Source organism: Patella vulgata, chromosome 9, assembly GCF_932274485.2.
Source record: "Patella vulgata chromosome 9, xgPatVulg1.2, whole genome shotgun sequence".
Classification (NCBI taxonomy): Eukaryota; Metazoa; Mollusca; class Gastropoda; family Patellidae; genus Patella; species Patella vulgata.
Genome location: NC_065887.2, coordinates 7924645 through 7944807, shown reverse-complemented (window position 1 = coordinate 7944807; position 20163 = coordinate 7924645). Strand labels below are relative to the sequence as shown.

The window sequence follows — 20163 nt, the reverse complement described above, 5'->3', positions numbered from 1 at the left end:
TGCGTCGGCTTACCCAAAATGAAAGGTTACGTGCCCTTGGCATGCTACAGATCGGCACAACACAGGCGGTTGTGGCGCGGACGATGAATGTTTCTCAGTCTGCCATAAGCAGGCTATGGTCCAGATACCGTGATACACAATCTGTACAGGACAGACCACGCTCAGGTCGACCAAGGGCGACAACTCAAGCCCAGGATCGATTTATCCGTACCTTGGCCTTGAGAAATCGTGTCATCACAGCAAATCAGATCAGCGCTCGTCTTCAAACAGACACTGGTGTGAGAGTGAGTGGCCAGACGATTCGGAATCGACTGCATAGGGGTCACCTTCGCGCCCGACGTCCTCGCGTGATCCCTTGTTTGAGAGATCATCACATTCAGGCAAGACGTCGTTGGTGTAGGGATCGTCAACACTGGGATAATCGACGCTGGAGCAATGTGATGTTTTCAGATGAGTCAAGGTTCACTGTTGATTTTTTGGACAGACGTAGGAGGGTGTGGCGTCGTCGAAACGAGCGCTTCCAAGACGTTAACGTCATCAGACATGATCGATTTGGGGGTGGTTCTGTTATGGTTTGGGGAGGCATCACTGTTGCTGGAAGAACGGCTTTACATGTTCTTGCAGGGCGTGTTACAGGCCAGTACTACCGGGACAACATCTTGGCAGTCCATGTTGTGCCGTTCGCACGACGTCATGGCCGCCGTTTCATCTTCCAGGATGACAACGCAAGATGTCACAGGGCCAGGATCGTTACAGGTTACCTCCAACAACAGAACATCACCACATTACCTTGGCCAGCACTGAGTCCCGACCTCTCCCCCATCGAGCATGTCTGGGACATGCTTGGACAGAGGTTACTTCAACGTCAACAACGTCCTGCCAATGTCCAAGAACTTGCTGCTGCGTTGCAACAGGAATGGGACAATCTGGACCAAAATGACCTTAGACGTCTCATTAGGAGTATGCCACGTCGGATCAATGCTTGTTTGGCAAACAGAGGAGGATTTACCCGTTACTGACTTGGTTGTGATGCTGTGGTAACTTTGCTGTTTGACCCCGGGTATCATTTTACCCTTATAATGGTCAGTCTGTGCCTTACTTAGTCTAACGATCATTTGGAATAAATCTATGAATGTGAACTTCATTTCATTTTGTCATTTGTTTCTTCGTCAGTTTCATTAGGTGACTTTAATAACACTTAAAAATCAAATATCCCCTACTTTTTTTGAATAGTATATTAAATAAACTGAAGATTAAAGCGCCTTTCTTGCTCATCTTGATTAGATAAGATTTAAGTTTTTTTATTGATTGCACATACAACAAACGTTTATAGTTATAACAATATTTATAAATATAAGATTATAATAGCTTACAACTAAATGTTATTATTATGTGCATATGTAGAATTTCCTATTGTCGAGAGCATTCCCATTATGTTTACGTTAAAAACCAGTTGGCCTACTTACTTTCACCCACCAACGGAAGTCAACACTGATTGGCCATGGCGTCTAGTTAGTATCAGATTCATTGGTGTAAACCAATGTAAACTAGTTTACTTTCAGTTCACCTTTTATTTCCAAGAAATGTTTAGTCTCGGTCACCCAGAACCTCGTAGTCTTCAACGTAGAAAAGAATATTTGTCTGAATGATAGAGACTAAGAAATTTTCTGTGACGTGGCCAACAAGGAAGGCAATAGTAATAATTAGCTTGAAAACAAATTACAAGGTTGCCAGAACCGTGACTCTTCTGCTACTATTGCTAGCCGACACACAAAAAACATATTTACGATAAAGTGAAAGTACCGTACCTGTCAAAAAGATAAAGAAGTCTGAAAGGATGGCAGAAGCATCATATGGTAACGGATCAGATTATTATAATAACTCTTAAAACTTAGACTAGAAATCCAATGCAATTTTCTTTGTATTCCATCACTATAGCTCAATCATTGCAAGAACTTTTGCTAAGGAATCCCACACACAAAGTATGATTAACAATATCAAATGAATTCATAATAATCTTGCTGTGGTTGTGGGGTGGTCGATAAACTATAGCTCAATCATTGCAAGAACTTTTGCTAAGGAATCCCACACACAAAGTATGATTAACAATATCAAATGAATTCATAATAATCTTGCTGTGGTTGTGGGGTGGTCGATAAACTATAGCTCAATCATTGCAAGAACTTTTGCTAAGGAATCCCACACACAAAGTATGATTAACAATATCAAATGAATTCATAATAATCTTGCTGTGGTTGTGGGGTGGTCGATAAACTATAGCTCAATCATTGCAAGAACTTTTGCTAAGGAATCCCACACACAAAGTATGATTAACAATATCAAATGAATTCATAATAATCTTGCTGTGGTTGTGGGGTGGTCGATAAACTAAGACTAAGGAGGGATAAAGGATGGGTTTATCAATTTGGATTTAACCCTATTGTACTTCGACCAGTACCTTCTAAGAATATGACAGTTGCTAAATTATTTTTAACATTTATTACTTTATAAGAGGGAGCAGCAATATGTAAGGCATCAGATTTTCATTTAATTACTTTTATAAATCAAGCTGTGTTGATAATATATCCTTATTGCTTCAATTTTTATTTATATTAAAAGCTGTGGATGAAAGAAAGTTTCCAGGATGGCTTTATATTATTATGAAGGTAAGGGGACTGAAAGTAAAGACAGAAGGAGGATGGTTAGGAGCACTCCTTGGAAAGAAAAAAATTGCTACAAATGCACATATTGAAGAGCCAGAATTTGGTGTAAGGTAAATTTTTACCTCTGAAAGATAGCCAAGGCATTCCCCTTCAAATCATGATTGCACGCATAGACCTTGTAAGAGATTCACGAAACTACAATATGGCTATGCACAAGGTATCATGCCATTCAGTGTTCAATTATCTTTTTTACAATGCGAATTACATTATTGTAAAATGATAAACATTTCTTGATATGGTTTTAAAATATACCATTTGAGGACCAAAAAAGGTGATTGTAAGGCATTACACAGAGAACAAGACATTTCTACTTCCTTCATTTATACTCCCAGCTAATTCTCTTAAATTACAGGATATAGGCTAATTTAAGACTTGGGCAAGCACGAAGAAAAATATTTTTAATGGAGAGAGAATATTTATTTCATATATTTATGTTGACAGGACAGTAACAGTAAAAGTAGTTGGTAAAGGTGATTTATCTGGTACCAATACAGAGTTGGCCATAAAGCAACTGCCGTTGGATATCGTACCGTCCAGCTGCTATATAGAGGTACATTATAACACTCAATGGTTTGTGATATTGTCAAAAACAATAATGAATTTCAGTAACATGTCTGTATTAATGATCAGTTGAAAACATAGAAGTCTTATGAGAACCGAGAATTTTAACCCAAAATATTATACTTATATGTGTAATAAGTTTTACACCAAAGCTATATAGCGAACACAAACGGCTTGAATTCCGGCTGTGACAGTGTTGTGCCCACAGTACAAGTGACCTGTTTGTTTTCCACAGTGGTGCAGGACGGAGGGCCTGACAAGGACAGCTGTCTAATCATTCGGATGGGACGACAAACCGAGGACCCGTGTATACATTGGCGTGCACGTAAAAGATCCCCTTGCAATTGAAATTCGATATAACGTATGCCCATCTTCATTAACCCAGTCGGAGCAGAACAGTAGGACGTTAAACCCCATTTCATTTCATTTCATTTTTTATGTCCAGACATTGGACATGTATGTCAACAATGGCTGGTACCACTGTCACAAGGTGAAATATAGAAGAAATATAACCTCATATTGCTGAAATATTATTTTTTACCAACAAATGAAACGGTGAATATATATTAATGTGTGTACCTGTGCATTGATTATTATTATATACAGATGTATCTTAATGATATTTTTATCTATTTTGTTTAGCCAGAGGATAATCGGATTTTGGTTTATCTTAAGAAGGCAGACAGTAAACAATCCTGTAAAACCTATATGGAAGGCAGTGGTATTGAAACAGATTATTAAAACCTTTCTATGGTATAAATAATGGTTATATTGAATATATATGGAAAATATATATATATAGTATAATCTTTTATGGTTTTTTTCTTATTTTAAAGAGGGATGCATATAAAAAAAATCTGTAATGAAAGTATAGTTTTTTTAAATATATGTAATAGACCAATATTGAAAATTATTTAGTTTTTGTCACAATATGTTAGAGTAAGATTTGAAAAGCATAAATAATGTACAATTTTTGTCAGTAAATGAATTAATTATATCTTTATATAGATTTGGATATTTCATTTTTTCAAGGTTTAATTATCTTATATTGTCACAGAAACTTTTATTACAAGGCATTGTATTTCTATACTTTGAAGGCTTGTAGATTTTCAGATTTATTTTTTAAAGTGCTCAATATCAATTTCTTTTTTATACGCCCACATTTAAATGTGGTCGTATATTGTCGTCGCCCCCGTCCGTCCGTCCGTCCGTCCGTACGTCCGCCGGTCCGTCGGTCCGTCGGTCCGGCATCCACAATTGCTTGTGGACGCTCTAGAGGCTAAAGTTAATATCCGATTGACAGTGTTTAGGGTCATGAGACGAAGAATCCTATTGATTTTCAGCGATTTCCGATAATTACTGGCAGAGTTATGGCCCTGGATCACTTCACAAAATCTTGTGGACGCTCTAGAGGCCAAAAGTAAATTCATACATAGTGTTTAAGGTCATGAGACGAAGAAGCCTATTGATTTTTAGCAATTTCTTATAATTACTGCCAAAGTTATGGCCCTTGATCACTTTGCAAAATCTTGTGACGCTCTAAAGGCTAAAGTTATCATCCGATTGACTTCAGATTAACACACAGAGTTTAAGATCTTGAGACGAACAAGTATATTGATTTTCAATGAATTTTTATGACTTGGAACAGCTAAATCCATGATATTAAAAGTTTTGTATACAAACCAAACAAATTCTAATGGTTTTCTGAGTTGTTGCTCTTAATCAGATTTTAGTGTATTATAAATGTTTCATTACCGAAAAAAGTAAAAATATGCGACAACTCTTATTGACTGCCGGACGATTTAGCTGCTGTGGGCGTATGTTTCGCTGCCTGGCAACCTATCTTTTTAATATCCGTCCTTTTATATTTTGGGGTATCATTTCTTTGTGCTCAATATCATTTTCTTTTTTTTAATATCTGGCCTTTTATATTTTGGGGTATCAAGGTGTAATTTTATTTTCTTATTCTCTGTAACTTGAATCTATTAACCACTTTTATCTTTTAGAATAAAACTCTTTGATAAAGTTTATGTCACTCCTTTGTTAATATTTTCAACATAAATGAATAGGATTCAACGTCCTTTTTTGGCTCCATTGAAGGTAGATAGAAGAGGGAGTATCAACAAAGAACTGTTGGCAGAGAGCGAGGGAGAGTGAGAGAGAGAGAGAGAGAGAGAGAGAGCCTTACTGATATTAATGCTCTTAAAAATAGCTTACAATTGATAAAAGGATCTTAAATGTAACTAAAGCGTCACAATATACAGAGAAAATGTGTTTAAATATCCAAAGCACCAGAATTGACCATTAAAGTCTGGACTGTAGACATTCTAAGAATTTACCCCAAAATACAGTTGAATCCATTCTCGGACTAATTCTTCCAGATCCACTAGTTCACGAGCCATTTTCACCACGTAAAGAATTTGAAATATTACTATTGGTTAGTGTAGTGTTCTGAAAAAATGAAATAATCAATTTTTAACCGAAAACGTCACAACCCCCCCCCCCCCACTATGTTAAACTATATATTTTTAAGGACAGGTAAAACTGAAGGAGCCCGTTAAGATCATTCCATTTAGAAAACATTATGGCTTCCATAAGCAGGGGCGTACATATCGATTTTGTTTTGGAGGGTGTTTAGCAAAAATGCGAGAGGCTCCTAATACGAGCGACGCAGCCACGAGGCGAGTACCACAGGTGCGAGCATTCTATTGGTCTGGGGGCATGCTTCCACGAAGAAATTTTTTAATCTAAAACCCCTGAAATGCTATTTCCTGGATTTTGCAGAATTCTACATTAATAAATAACTGTTATATCGCGATATTGCACCGCACATCAATTATAAACGGTTACATTGTCGTTCGTCCCATGTGTGGTCAAAGGTGGGGGGGGGGGACAAAAACGTTATTTACAGGTTAAAGACCACAATGAGGGTCAAGTCCACAAGTCCTCGATTGTTCACATATCGTATGTACTTCCTCAGTCAGATTGGTTTAGAAAATTAAAAGTTTTAACTGGCTGCTCCTTTGTCAAAGGGGGTCTGTTCTCGGATAGAATGTTGAACCCACTCAATTTATATTATTGATATACACTTGTAACGTACTCGGATGTGAGTGTGTGTGTAGTCGGTTTTTGGTGTTCACCATACACAAAGTCCCCATTTGTCGGAATTAAAACATAATATGCGTCCTCGGTTGATCACATTAATAATAACTGTTCTATCGCGATATTGTGCCATACATCAATTTGAAACAATTATATTGTATTTTGTCCCATGTGTGGTACAAGGGGGGTTGGGTGCGGGACAAAACCTTTTTTTATTTACAGATTAAAGACCACAATAAGTGTCAAGTCCACAGTATGATATAGTATAGAGCAAATGACCTCGTTTGGCGGCGTTCACATACTTCGATTAGGCGTAACTAGCATAGGGACTCGGTCGATCGTATTTCCCCAATTATTTGCAAACTCCAGTGTGTCCGCATTTCTTCCGTAAAAAGTCAAATGCATAAAATATATAAATTGAGGTATAATTTGTATCTTTTCATAGTAGTTTGATGTAATAGAGTTCATAAATAACCGTGCTTTTCAGCTACATGCAATATTTATCAAGACCTCGATTAGGAGGATCCATTCAAAATCCTCGATTTACACCATTTACATGTATGTGTGTGTGTAGTGTAGAACATTAAACCAATTCAGGTGGAAACTAGTTGCCATTTCCAGTAGTGTAACCTGCCTAATCCACTCAGACAGTTTGTTGTTGTTTTTAGTGTTTAACGTCCTCTTCCACGCAAGGTGATATCGCAGACAAGTGTTATTTTTATTATCTTAGAGCACGCGCAGTGGTCTTTCCCGTGGGAGGAAACCGGAGTAGCTGGAGTAAAGTCACGAGGTTGAGAAGGCGCCCGTATCTCCAAGCCACATACGCTCACACCATGGATTGAAACTACAACCGCAAGACACAGGTGACCGACCAGCTAGAGGTCGAAGCGCGGCACTGTAGACCATTAGGCCATCTCGATCCCCCACTCAGACAGTGTAATGTAACACTTAAATGGTTTACACATGTGGGTGTAAATTAAACATTACCCCTCAAGGATGTTTTGTAAATTACACTTCCATTTTAATTATTACACCAACGTAGGTTTAATTTGTTTTGTTGGATATTTATTTCAAGCCAACGACTTCTAAGTTCAGAAAACTTGAAATAAAAAAAGAACTCCGTTATTCATTTTTAACAATTACAGATACACAAAGAATAACCCGATACATAAAAAAACCTTCTTTATTAATACTTAAGCACTTTTTATTCGCCCACATTTTATGTGGACGTATTGTCTAGTATTATGCTGTTACCATTGTTCATTCGGACGTCTGTTCACATGTCACATTTTTTTTATCCAATTTAGATGAAGCTTACAATATATGTTTAAATCCCAAACAATTTGGACACATGTCGAACCTTAAATTCCTTGATTATTACCCTTGATTGTTCGTTCATGAGAGGACGAACTCCATCGATAATCAGTGCTCCACCAAACTCCTTTCCGGACTTATGCCCTGAAAACCTCCGAAAAGCAATAGAGGCTACAGTTTTTAACAGATTTATATCAAATGTGGTGTTGTCCCAATCTCCGAACACGATAGAGGCGACATCTTTTAACAGCTGGGGTTTATCTCCTATTTTTCTGTATAGTTTGGCTACATGGGTCCTGCACCAGAGGAATTAGTGATACACGTCGGGCTCAACAACAGGGAGGAAAGTGGACCAAGGATACACGAGCAGATGCTAGATCTACTCAAGGTGACCAGAGCAGCTTTCCCAACAACCAAGCTCTTCGCCACACAGATCCCCACTTCTTCCCGACTCCGACAAGAAAATCCGATCGCTTACCAAAACATCACCAGCTACAACCAACTGATCTCCACTGCACCTTCACCAAACGCCACCACATTACCAACCTTCAAGGGCAAAATAGAACTGAAAGGTAACGACGCAATCCACTGGAGCCCAGACACGGCCAGAGAGATCATCAACTGCTGGATGAGGAATTTAAACTAGGATTAGGGAAAAGGAATGAGAAGCCGTCTTTAGGACAGACAGTTGTCAATTTGAGCGACAGACTTCTCAACCCCCTAGAAATGAACATTCTTGATAAAGGCCTTAAATTCATCCCAACCCCCACAATAACATCCATAGACCCCATCACCCAGGCAACCGATCGCTTCCAAAGAACACTTTCGTTGACTTATTTTTTTAGGAACAAACCCGGCAGAGGTAAAAAATTATTCACAGTAAAATCCACATGGAAACCACCTAAAAAGTCATTATCACCAGCCATCCTAAAAACTTTCGACGAAATGAATATAGAAATATCATCCATTCAACCACAGTCACAAAAACCAAATCTCAACCGAGCAACTAAAACGGCATTAAACACCCTTAAAAAGGACAAAAACATAATAATTAAGAAAAGCGACAAAGGCTCGTGTTGTGTCATAATGAATCGTGCAGACTATATCTCAGAGGCAGAAAAACAATTAAGTAATCCTATACATTACACTAAATTAGACCAACCAATCTTTAAGGACACCGCAAATTTAATAAACAACATCTTATATGAATTGCAGGATAAGGAATACATAACAGCAAAACAATATGATTATCTATCTGCTAAATCTGACTGCCGACAAAGACATCTCTATACACTACCAAAAATACATAAAAATCCAGAAACAGAATGGTTTATACCTAATAAAATACCCAAGGGACGCCCAATAATATCAGACTGTGGCAGCGAATCATACAACGTATCACAATATATAGACCATTTCTTATTACCCCTAGCATGCCAACACCCATCCTACCTTAAAGACACTAACGATTTCATTCAGAAAATCAAACAGTTAAGAGTCCCCGAACACACCGTTTTAATATCCATCGACGTACAAAGCATGTACACGAACATTGATAATAACATAGGTATTGAAGCAGTTAGGAAAGCATTTCTTAGGAACCCGCAAGCATCCAGGCCGGACGAAGAAATCCTCAAACTACTCAACATTTGTCTGAGGAGGAATGACTTCGCTTTTAACGACCAAGTATACCTTCAGTCTTCCGGAACTGCGATGGGAAAACGATTTGCCCCGAGTTATGCAAATCTCTTCATGGCGGAGTGGGAAAGGGAAGTTCTGCCACTCTGTCCATTAAAACCAGATTTCTATGGGCGGTTTTTAGATGACGTTTTCATAGTCTGGACCTACACACTAGACGAATTTTGGACGTTTTTCAACATCCTGAACAATCATCATCCATCTGTCAAATTAACCGCAAATGTAAGCCATAACAGCATAGATTTCCTTGATACTACCGTTTTTAAAAGTAACAACACCAAAATCACAGGCCAATTGGAAACTAAAGTATTTTTCAAAGAAACCGACACACATCAATTATTGTTCAAAAGCTCCTTTCACCCAAAACATACATTCTCTGGCATCATAAAATCTCAGATTCTCCGTTTTCATAGGATATGTACTCAGAAGACCGACTTTGAGTCAGCATGTACATTGGTATTTAGCAAACTACGGGAAAGGGGATACTCCAAACGCTATCTACGACGTATAAAAAACAACACTCTAGCTGAGCTTGCCGCCAAAGAAACAAATAATATACAATCAGCACATAAAACCAAAATTTGTGGCCATCCAAGATGTCAAACATGCAAAATCTTAAACATATCCGACCATTTCCATAACAAAACATCTGGCACAAAATTCCCAATATTAGACCAACTTTCATGCAGTAGTTCAAACATAATTTATCTAATCTCATGCAGAAAATGTGACAAGCAATACGTAGGGGAGACTCAAAATCCACTTAGGGAAAGAATTAACGGTCACCGGTCTGACATAGTCACCAAAAAAGACAAACCTGTCTCAATTCATTTCAACCAACCAAATCATGACATTTCTGATCTCATTGTCACGCCAATAGAAAAGACCAAGAGCGACTTTGAAACTTCAGAAGAAATTAAAACGTTTAGGCTAACAAGAGAAAAATTCTGGATTGACAAATTGAAAACAACAGCCCCCCCTAGGTTTGAATATTCATACGGCTAGCGCAATAGCTCCTTTTGTAGTTCCATTTAGCGCAACAGCAGCAAGTGCGTCCAAAATCATCAGAAAACACTATACTGATCTCCAAGAAAATCACCCGAAAATATTCACACAGAAACTTATAATTGCATATTCTAAAAATAAAAATCTGAACGACATCCTAGTGCACAGTAAATTAGATTAAATAAGACCAGTCTCCACCCTGACCCAAAACAAACCATATATCAAATCCTATGCCTAACCGTTAGTAATTAAAATCAATTAGATATAAGAATCCCTAGCCGTAACCCGGTGATGTGGAACAAACACGATTTTTTTAGAAAATCCAATCCGTTGTAGGAAACACACTGATGTGGCTCTCTCCCGAGAGCCTAAAATTTATTTTCTTTTCTCTTCAGAAACAATAATACCAGAATACCAGAAGCACCACCCAAGGAAGACCATCAGCGCCACCAACACCAATAAACAGTGAAATCGCCTTTGTATATAAATCTAATGTATTGTATGTATTTTGATAAAACTAGGAAATATCACGAACTAATTTTTCATCATCCTAGGTCAGTGCTTATGTGGAGACTTAACCTCTCCCCCCAAATTCTTAAACCTAACCCTAAGACTGAACTTGGGTCTAATTTAGTTTTTACTTCTCTTAAAAGGGTTAGGGTTCGGGTTAGTATTCCCCTAAATACTCATTTGTATAAAGCGGCCATTCTGGAATTTGTTGCTTCTAGTGGTGATAATATTTGTACCGTGCGGTAAGGACGGTCAGCCCTCGATAAACTACTAGAAGGTTTTATTATTCAACAAAATACCTTCTCGAAGTATGTAATAAAATCTAATCGGGTGAATGATGACAGGTGTTTGTCATACAGTGTGCTATGAAGTAAATTTTGCCCAGACAGCAGCGTAATTACCTACTCTTATTTCGAATTCTGTCAAGGATTCTTTTACATGTACTCCAACGAATCGAACAGACAATCTCTTTGCCAGGTCCTCCACCCGAAGTTACTGACAATAAAGTCTTTTGACCCGCAATAAAATCTTTTTTTTAAACTCTGTTATTCATGGAGGGTGTAGAGGGAAGAGCTCATCTTATATTCAGAGGCCTACAAAAGAAAGAAAGTACAGGGTTTAAAGGGGTATTAACATATTCATAAATAAATTGAGGAGTTTAAAGGGGTATTAATATATTCAACATAATCCTAACAGACAGTTTTCAGATCCAATAATTATGTATCTTTATATTATATAATACTGATTAAATAAATATTGTTAGAAGGAAAAAAAACAGCGTCACTTTATGATATTTAGACTTACATTCATGCAAATTTTATAATGTCAATACGACCAATATTTAACTTGCATAAAAAGTCTAAACACACTATATCTGGCTTGAAAGTATAACGAAGCATTATACCCATTTTAGCTATTGAGCCTACTTTCGAGTATTTTCTATGTTAAAATACACCAATACAACTGGATTTAAATGAATATGATAATGTTTTCAATATTAAATCAGGGATTAGAAACAGACACCCATTCAAATGATTTTTAAAAATGTTTTCGTTGAAATTTCCGTTTGCATACATATCTTTTTAAAATACCGGTAGCACATTTGAAATTGGCAAAATGCCGAGACCATATTTATTAAGGTCTGGATTTTATACAGAATTTCCTTAGAATCTTAAATGAATTTTCCTACATATTTAATGAAGTTAAATATAACATATTTTTTATTTATTTATTTATACACGTATACGGTATATCTAATAATGTTACAGACAAAACAATTTTTCTTAATCTAAAAAAGAAATTTTAGCTATTAACATACTTTAGGGGGGGGGGGGCTATGATTATGAAAAAAACCTTGAATGTAATGAACATGATATACCAAAACAACCCCAAAAAACGTAGGTCTAAATTAAACATGACTAGGCCTATATAGGCCTGTATAGTTAGAAAATTGTAGATTCTAGACTAGCTGCACAGGTTTTATTAGGTTCGACGAAATATTACATCAAATAAAAACAAATTAGGTTTCATAATACATGTTCCAGGACGCATTCTCACAGAAAATGATTATTCAATAATAACTTATGTGTTATTTTTGTTAGGCTTGTGTACGTTAAAATCCTTTTATACGAACGAATCATTTAACTAATCGTATTGATACAAAATAACTTACACGTTTAAACATTCATTTCGGATATATCTTGGTGGTTGCTAGTTGTGCAGACGAAGTTTTGTTCTTATTTTATTCCGAAGCTCACACAACTCCATACTCATTTCTTCAGGTTTTTATATAACCGGAAGTAAGTTTAGGTACATCTCGTTCGCGCATGCGATGTATAACATAAACGACCAGTCGGACTTCCTTTCTAGTACAGTTCTAGTGGTGATAATATTTGTACCGTTCGGTAAGGACGGTCAGCCCTCGATAAACTACTAGAAGGTTTTATTACTCAACAAATACCTTCTCGAAGTATGTAATAAAATCTAATCGGGTGCATCATTAGCTAAACTATACAGAAAAATAGGAGATAAACCCCAGCTGTTAAAAGATGTCGCCTCTATCGTGTTCGGAGATTGGGACAACACCACATTTGATATAAATCTGTTAAAAACTGTAGCCTCTATTGCTTTTCGGAGGTTTTCAGGGCATAAGTCCGGAAAGGAGTTTGGTGGAGCACTGATTATCGATGGAGTTCGTCCTCTCATGAACGAACAATCAAGGGTAATAATCAAGGAATTTAAGGTTCGACATGTGTCCAAATTGTTTGGGATTTAAACATATATTGTAAGCTTCATCTAAATTGGATAAAAAAAATGTGACCTGTAGAGTGTCCACAAACAAATGTAAACAGACGTCCGAATGAACAATGGTAACAGCATAATACTAGACAATACGTCCACATAAAATGTGGGCGAATAAAAAGTGCTTAAGTATTAATAAAGAAGTTTTTTTTATGTATCGGGTTATTCTTTGTGTATCTGTAATTGTTAAAAATGAATAACGGAGTTCTTTTTTTATTTCAAGTTTTCTGAACTTAGAAGTCGTTGGCTTGAAATAAATATCCAACAAAACAAATTAAACCTACGTTGGTGTAATAATTAAAATGGAAGTGTAATTTACAAAACATCCTTGAGGGGTAATGTTTAATTTACACCCACATGTGTAAACTATTTAAGTGTTACATTACACTGTCTGAGTGGGGGATCGAGATGGCCTAATGGTCTACAGTGCCGCGCTTCGACCTCTAGCTGGTCGGTCACCTGTGTCTTGCTGTTTTAATCCATGGTGTGAGCGTATGTGGCTTGGAGATACGGGCGCCTTCTCAACCTCGTGACTTTACTCCAGCTACTCCGGTTTCCTCCCACGGGAAAGACCACTGCGCGTGCTCTAAGATAATAAAAATAACACTTGTCTGCGATATCACCTTGCGTGAAAGAGGACGTTAAACACTAAAAACAACAACAAACTGTCTGAGTGGATTAGGCAGGTTACACTACTGGAAATGGCAACTAGTTTCCACCTGAATTGGTTTAATGTTCTATACTACACACACACATACATGTAAATGGTGTAAATCGAGGATTTTGAATGGATCCTCCTAATCGAGGTCTTGATAAATATTGCATGTAGCTGAAAAGCACCGTTATTTATGAACTCTATTACATCAAACTACTATGAACAGATATAAATTATACCTCAATTTATATATTTTATGCATTTGACTTTTTACGGAAGAAATGCGGACACACTGGAGTTTGCAAATAATTGGGGAAATACGATCGACCGAGTCCCTATGCTAGTTACGCCTAATCGAGGACACGCATGGTGCAAGTATGTGAACGCCGCCAAACGAGGTCATTTGCTCTATATTATCATACTGTGGACTTGACACTTATTGTGGTCTTTAATCTGTAAATAAATACGTTTTTGTCCCCCACCCAACCCCCCTTGTACCACACATGGGAAAAATACAATATAATTGTTTAAAATTGATATATGGCACAATATCGCGATAGAACAGTTATTAATGTGATCAACCGAGGACGCATATTATGTTTTAATTCCGACAAAAGGGGACTTTGTGTATGGTGAACACCAAAAACCGACTACACACACACTCACATCCGAGTACGTTACAAGTGTATATCAATAATATAAATTGAGTGGGTTCAACATTCTATCCGAGAACAGACCCCCTTTGACAAAGGAGCAGCCCACTGAAAGATTCGGCCACTTAAACCTTTAATTTTCTAAACCAATCTGACTGAGGAAGTACATACGATATGTGAACAATCGAGGACTTGTGGACTTGACCCTCATTGTGGTCTTTAACCTGTAAATAACGTTTTTGTCCCCCCCCCACCTTTGACCACACATGGGACGAACGACAATGTAACCGTTTATAATTGATGTGCGGTGCAATATCGCGATATAACAGTTATTTATTAATGTAGAATTCTGCAAAATCCAGGAAATAGCATTTCAGGGGTTTTAGATTAAAAAATTTCTTCGTGGAAGCATGCCCCCAGACCAATAGAATGCTCGCACCTGTGGTACTCGCCTCGTGGCTGCGTCGCTCGTATTAGGAGCCTCTCGCATTTTTGCTAAACACCCTCCAAAACAAAATCGATATGTACGCCCCTGCTTATGGAAGCCATAATGTTTTCGAAATGGAATGATCTTAACGGGCTCCTTCAGTTTTGTCTGTCCTTAAAAATATATAGTTTAACATAGTGGGGGGGGGGGGGGTTGTGACGTTTTCGGTTAAAAATTGATTATTTCATTTTTTCAGAACACTCCACTAACCAATAGTAATATTTCAAATTCTTTACGTGGTGAAAATGGCTCGTGAACTAGTGGATCTGGAAGAATTAGTCCGAGAATGGATTCAACTGTATTTTGGGGTAAATTCTTAGAATGTCTACAGTCCAGACTTTAATGGTCAATTCTGGTGCTTTGGATATTTAAACACATTTTCTCTGTATATTGTGACGCTTTAGTTACATTTAAGATCCTTTTATCAATTGTAAGCTATTCTTAAGAGCATTAATATCAGTAAGGCTCTCTCTCTCTCTCTCTCTCTCTCTCTCCCTCGCTCTCTGCCAACAGTTCTTTGTTGATACTCCCTCTTCTATCTACCTTCAATGGAGCCAAAAAAGGACGTTGAATCCTATTCATTTATGTTGAAAATATTAACAAAGGAGTGACATAAACTTTATCAAAGAGTTTTATTCTAAAAGATAAAAGTGGTTAATAGATTCAAGTTACAGAGAATAAGAAAATAAAATTACACCTTGATACCCCAAAATATAAAAGGCCAGATATTAAAAAAAAGAAAATGATATTGGGCACAAAGAAATGATACCCCAAAATATAAAAGGACGGATATTAAAAAGATAGGTTGCCAGGCAACGAAACATACGCCCACAGCAGCTAAATCGTCCGGCAGTCAACAAGAGTTGTCGCATATTTTTACTTTTTTCGGTAATGAAACATTTATAATACACTAAAATCTGATTAAGAGCAACAACTCAGAAAACCATTAGAATTTGTTTGGTTTGTATACAAAACTTTTAATATCATGGATTTAGCTGTTCCAAGTAATAAAAATTCATTGAAAATCAATATACTTGTTCGTCTCAAGATCTTAAACTCTGTGTGTTAATCTGAAGTCAATCGGATGATAACTTTAGCCTTTAGAGCGTCACAAGATTTTGCAAAGTAATGAAGACGGGTATACACCATACAGTGTGCTATGAGGGAAATTGTGCCCCGACAGCGGCACCAAGGCCTCCTCTTATATCGAATTCCAACTACCGAGGGATCTTTTATGTGCACGCCAATTTATAACCTTCGGTTTTTCGTCCCATCCGAAAAACTAGACAGCAGTCCTTGCCAAGTCCTCCGTCCTGCACCACTGACAAGGGGAAACCACGTCGGAAAACCCCAATGAACTTCTCGGCCAATGCAGGGATCGAACATGTGACCTCCAGTTTAGTGAGCCAGCGTCTTACCCACTTAGCCACCGTGGCTCCGAACTTTAATGATGTTAGAGAGCAAACGTCCTACTCACTGAGCCACCCTAGCTCCCTCTTCATCTCGATTCCGGACAAGTGGTCCCTTGCCAGGTCTTTTATCCTACACCACAGAAGTAAGAGAGCAAACGTCCCACTCACTGACCCACCGTAGCTCCTACTTCATTTAGATTCCCGATACGGAACATCGTTTTTTTTATGCCATCCGAATGACTATACGTGGTCCCTTGCCAGGTCTTTCCTCCTACACCACAGAAGTAAGAGAGCAAACGTCCCACTAACTGACCCACCGTAGCTCCTACTTCATTTAGATTCCCGACACGGAACATCGTTTTTTTATGCCATCCGAATGACTATACGTGGTCTCTTGTCAGGCTCTCCGTTCTACACCACTGACAAGGGTCCGCCAGAAAAAAAATCACGCTGAAATTTGATGAAGTTAGAGAGCAAACGTCCTACTCACTGAGCCACCGTAGAACGAACCTCATTTCGATTCCGTATACGGGACCCCGTTTTTTTTAAATCTCATTCGAACGACTATACGTTGTCCCCGCACATCAAAAAACCCGATGAACGTTGTTGAAGTTAGAGAGCAAGGAAAGATTCGACTAAAGATTTAAAATCGATTACAGAATACAATACTATCTGTGCAAGAAGAGATTAAAATTGTTTAGGACTATTAAATTTACTAGAACTTCAAACATTTCCGTCTATTAAAATCCATGTCCAAATATAAATGCCGATACGGTAGTCAGTGGACATGCGCATAAACTGCATTTCCGAGGCGAGAACACGAGAAGTCGAGATTGTGACGAAGTTAGGGAGCGAGAACACGACATTAACTCAAAGGCAAGAACGCAAGGGAGCGAGAAGTCGTCGATTTTCAAAGGCGGGAACACGAGGGAGCGAGAAGTCGGAGCGAGAGTGCGAGAATTTTCAAAGGCGAGAACACGAAGGAGCGAGAAGTCGAGGTGAAAATAATCTCGTGTTCTCGGGGCGAGATCCTCGTGTTCTCGCCCTCTCGTCCTCGACTTCTCGCTCCCTCGTGTACTCGCCTTCGGCGAGAAGTCGAGATTTTGAAATGGCCGCAATAGGCTTCCATACATATCGGATATTGTCCAATGTATCTCTAGATAATATATATATATATATATATATATATATATATATATATATATATATATATATATATTGTAAAAGGTTATAGTTAAAGCTACTCTTATAATAAGCACGATAAGATAATATTGCATACATTATGTATCATTAACAAAATTATTGATTAAACATTTATACTTTACACAACTACAATGTTAATATAACAAAAATCAACACCTTGAATTATTGAAAAATTCAAACCATTGCTTAATTAAAGGTGTTGATTTTTGTTATAATAACATTGTAGTTGTGTAAAATATAAATGTTTAATCAATAATTTTGTTAATGATACATAATGTATGCAATATTATCTTATCGTGCTTATTATAGCCATTATAGTTCATTGTTGTAACCATGACGTTATTACGTCACATCAATTGTTGGAAATGGTAAAATTTGCCTGAAGAAGCTTAATAAAGCGGAAAGTACTCGCAAAAACCTAGTTTTTTTCCTAAAACATCTTTATTTCGAATATATATATATATTCTAAAAGATTAAGTAGAAAATACCATTAAAGAAATTTTATTTAAATGCCTACATGTTTCGCCGTAAGGTTTTCAAGGCAATAATAGATAATGGCGTTACGTCATTATGTAGCGTCATTATGGAGAGATAAAATTTCTTTAATGGTATTTTCTGCTTAATCTTTTAGAATGTATGATATCCTTTTACGGTAAGCCCCCTTTTAATATATATATATATATATATATATATATATATATATATATATATATATATACACACACACACACAATTATTAATCTAACACTTTCGCTTATTTTATTTAGCCCTTCAAGTAAACAACATTTAGATAACACAACAATGACTATGGCGCCATAGTAACACAGTGGTACAAAGATGGGACATAATAGAATATCAAATCAGACAACAATAACTAGGCCTATATACAATGAAACTACTACAATTTTGCATTTAAAGCTGGCCGATATTTGTCAATAAAATATGCCTATTTGGCTTCTAACAAATCATTATTATTGTTATTTAGCTTGTACATTGGAAAAACGCTCAATTTGCAGCCACCACGAACATCTATATGTCCACTAAGTGCTATCATCCTATATTGCAGCCACCACGAACATCTATATGTCCACTAAGTGCTATCATCCTATATTGCAGCCACCACGAACATCTATATGTCCACAAAGTGCTATCATCCTATGTTGTTGCCGATGGAGGTTCATCCTTGTCTTAAGGATCCTTATAATTTTTCCAATGTACCGTCTATTACAGCAAGAACAAACAATCACATGTATGACATAACATTTGCTAAGACCCAATATTCTAAAATAACAATTGGTTTAAAATGAGTAAATGTATATTATGGCAAACCAAATTCCACATAACTCTCTGAAGATTTCATGTCGCCATCTACATATCTCAGAAATCGTATTTCGACGTCTCAGCAATAAACTAGAACAATCCACCTACATCGAGGCCAAGGTGGTAACTAACCTACGATAGTCTTATAAAATTGAAACATGGAAAAACTAATATTGAGTACTTAAGGTTGTGAAGAGGCTATGCACACTGAATACCAAGAATTACAAGCAGACTCAAACTTCTTGATAATTTTGAAGAATCATGGAATATCGGAGTGAAACGATGAAAGTTATAATCATTCCTGGTTGCAAATATACCGACAAAAAAGAGATATTAGATCCTTTAATTTTATACGCCGTCTTTATATTATTTGTAAATCGAAAGAAAAAGGATATATTATTTTGGCTTCTCCATACAGTTGACCATAGCCTGAATGATGGCGACTAGTAATTTTAACGTCTTACGCTCGGTGCTAGCACATGGGCGGATCCAGGAATATTTGCAGGAGAGGGTTTTCCAGGCTCCTGTTAAGGAAATTTGACAGTTGATAATGCATGATGCCATCATCGACTCTAAATTACATATACACATTGAGCTTTTTTGATGTTAAGTTTACTAATGAATTATTACGATCACAATGTGGTTCGATTTCATTGATGCCAAGCATTAATTGTGATATCACACATGTCTTTATCATTATTTCGCGCCTTGAATGCCCATCCCAATCCACCATCTGATGATAAAGGATAAAGCACACAACCGTTACACTTTTCTCATAAAGTATTGTTTTACAATTTTTTTATGTAGCAGAGCAGGGTAGGGTTTGGCCCCCACCCAATGGATCCGCCCCTATAACATTCCACAACACGTTTTCATGTTCTTATCTTTCTTTCTGAAGAGATCATTATTCTACAATACAGAATATTCATTATATTGCACTACAACCTACCCTGTATGACGAAGTCTATTATATTGCACTGGATGGCCTGGCGCCTGGTACGTTCGGGCATTTTTATGCGCGAACTCTTAGTTTTTTTTTTTACTGGCACGCGCACAGGTACTATTTCTTTTTCTTTTACAAGTACCCAAATCGGGGATTTCGTGCGGAGGTAGTTCGGAGGTAAACAGTCTGTGAAGTACAACATTTGCCACTGTACCTGTGTATCGCTAATTATAAACCGAATGTGTGAAGACAGTTCATACATATCACTCAAACATT

General features: G+C 37.2%; 1 protein-coding gene and 1 long non-coding RNA gene across 2 annotated transcripts; both read left to right on the top strand.

Moving 5' to 3' along the window:
- The first annotated feature begins 1646 nt into the window (after positions 1 to 1646).
- Positions 1647 to 5314, top strand: LOC126831702 (uncharacterized). Its single transcript, XR_007684263.2, has 4 exons — positions 1647 to 1856; positions 2620 to 2773; positions 3165 to 3273; positions 3927 to 5314. It is a non-coding gene; the product is annotated as an uncharacterized LOC126831702 (long non-coding RNA).
- Positions 5315 to 7996: 2682 nt separating this feature from the next.
- Positions 7997 to 10880, top strand: LOC130014380 (uncharacterized). The gene is made up of 2 exons (XM_056103495.1): positions 7997 to 9620; positions 10799 to 10880. Exons 1-2 carry the CDS (start codon positions 8427 to 8429, stop codon positions 10805 to 10807), a joined length of 1203 nt encoding a protein of 400 aa, XP_055959470.1. The 5' UTR covers positions 7997 to 8426; the 3' UTR covers positions 10808 to 10880.
- The last annotated feature ends 9283 nt before the right edge of the window (positions 10881 to 20163 follow it).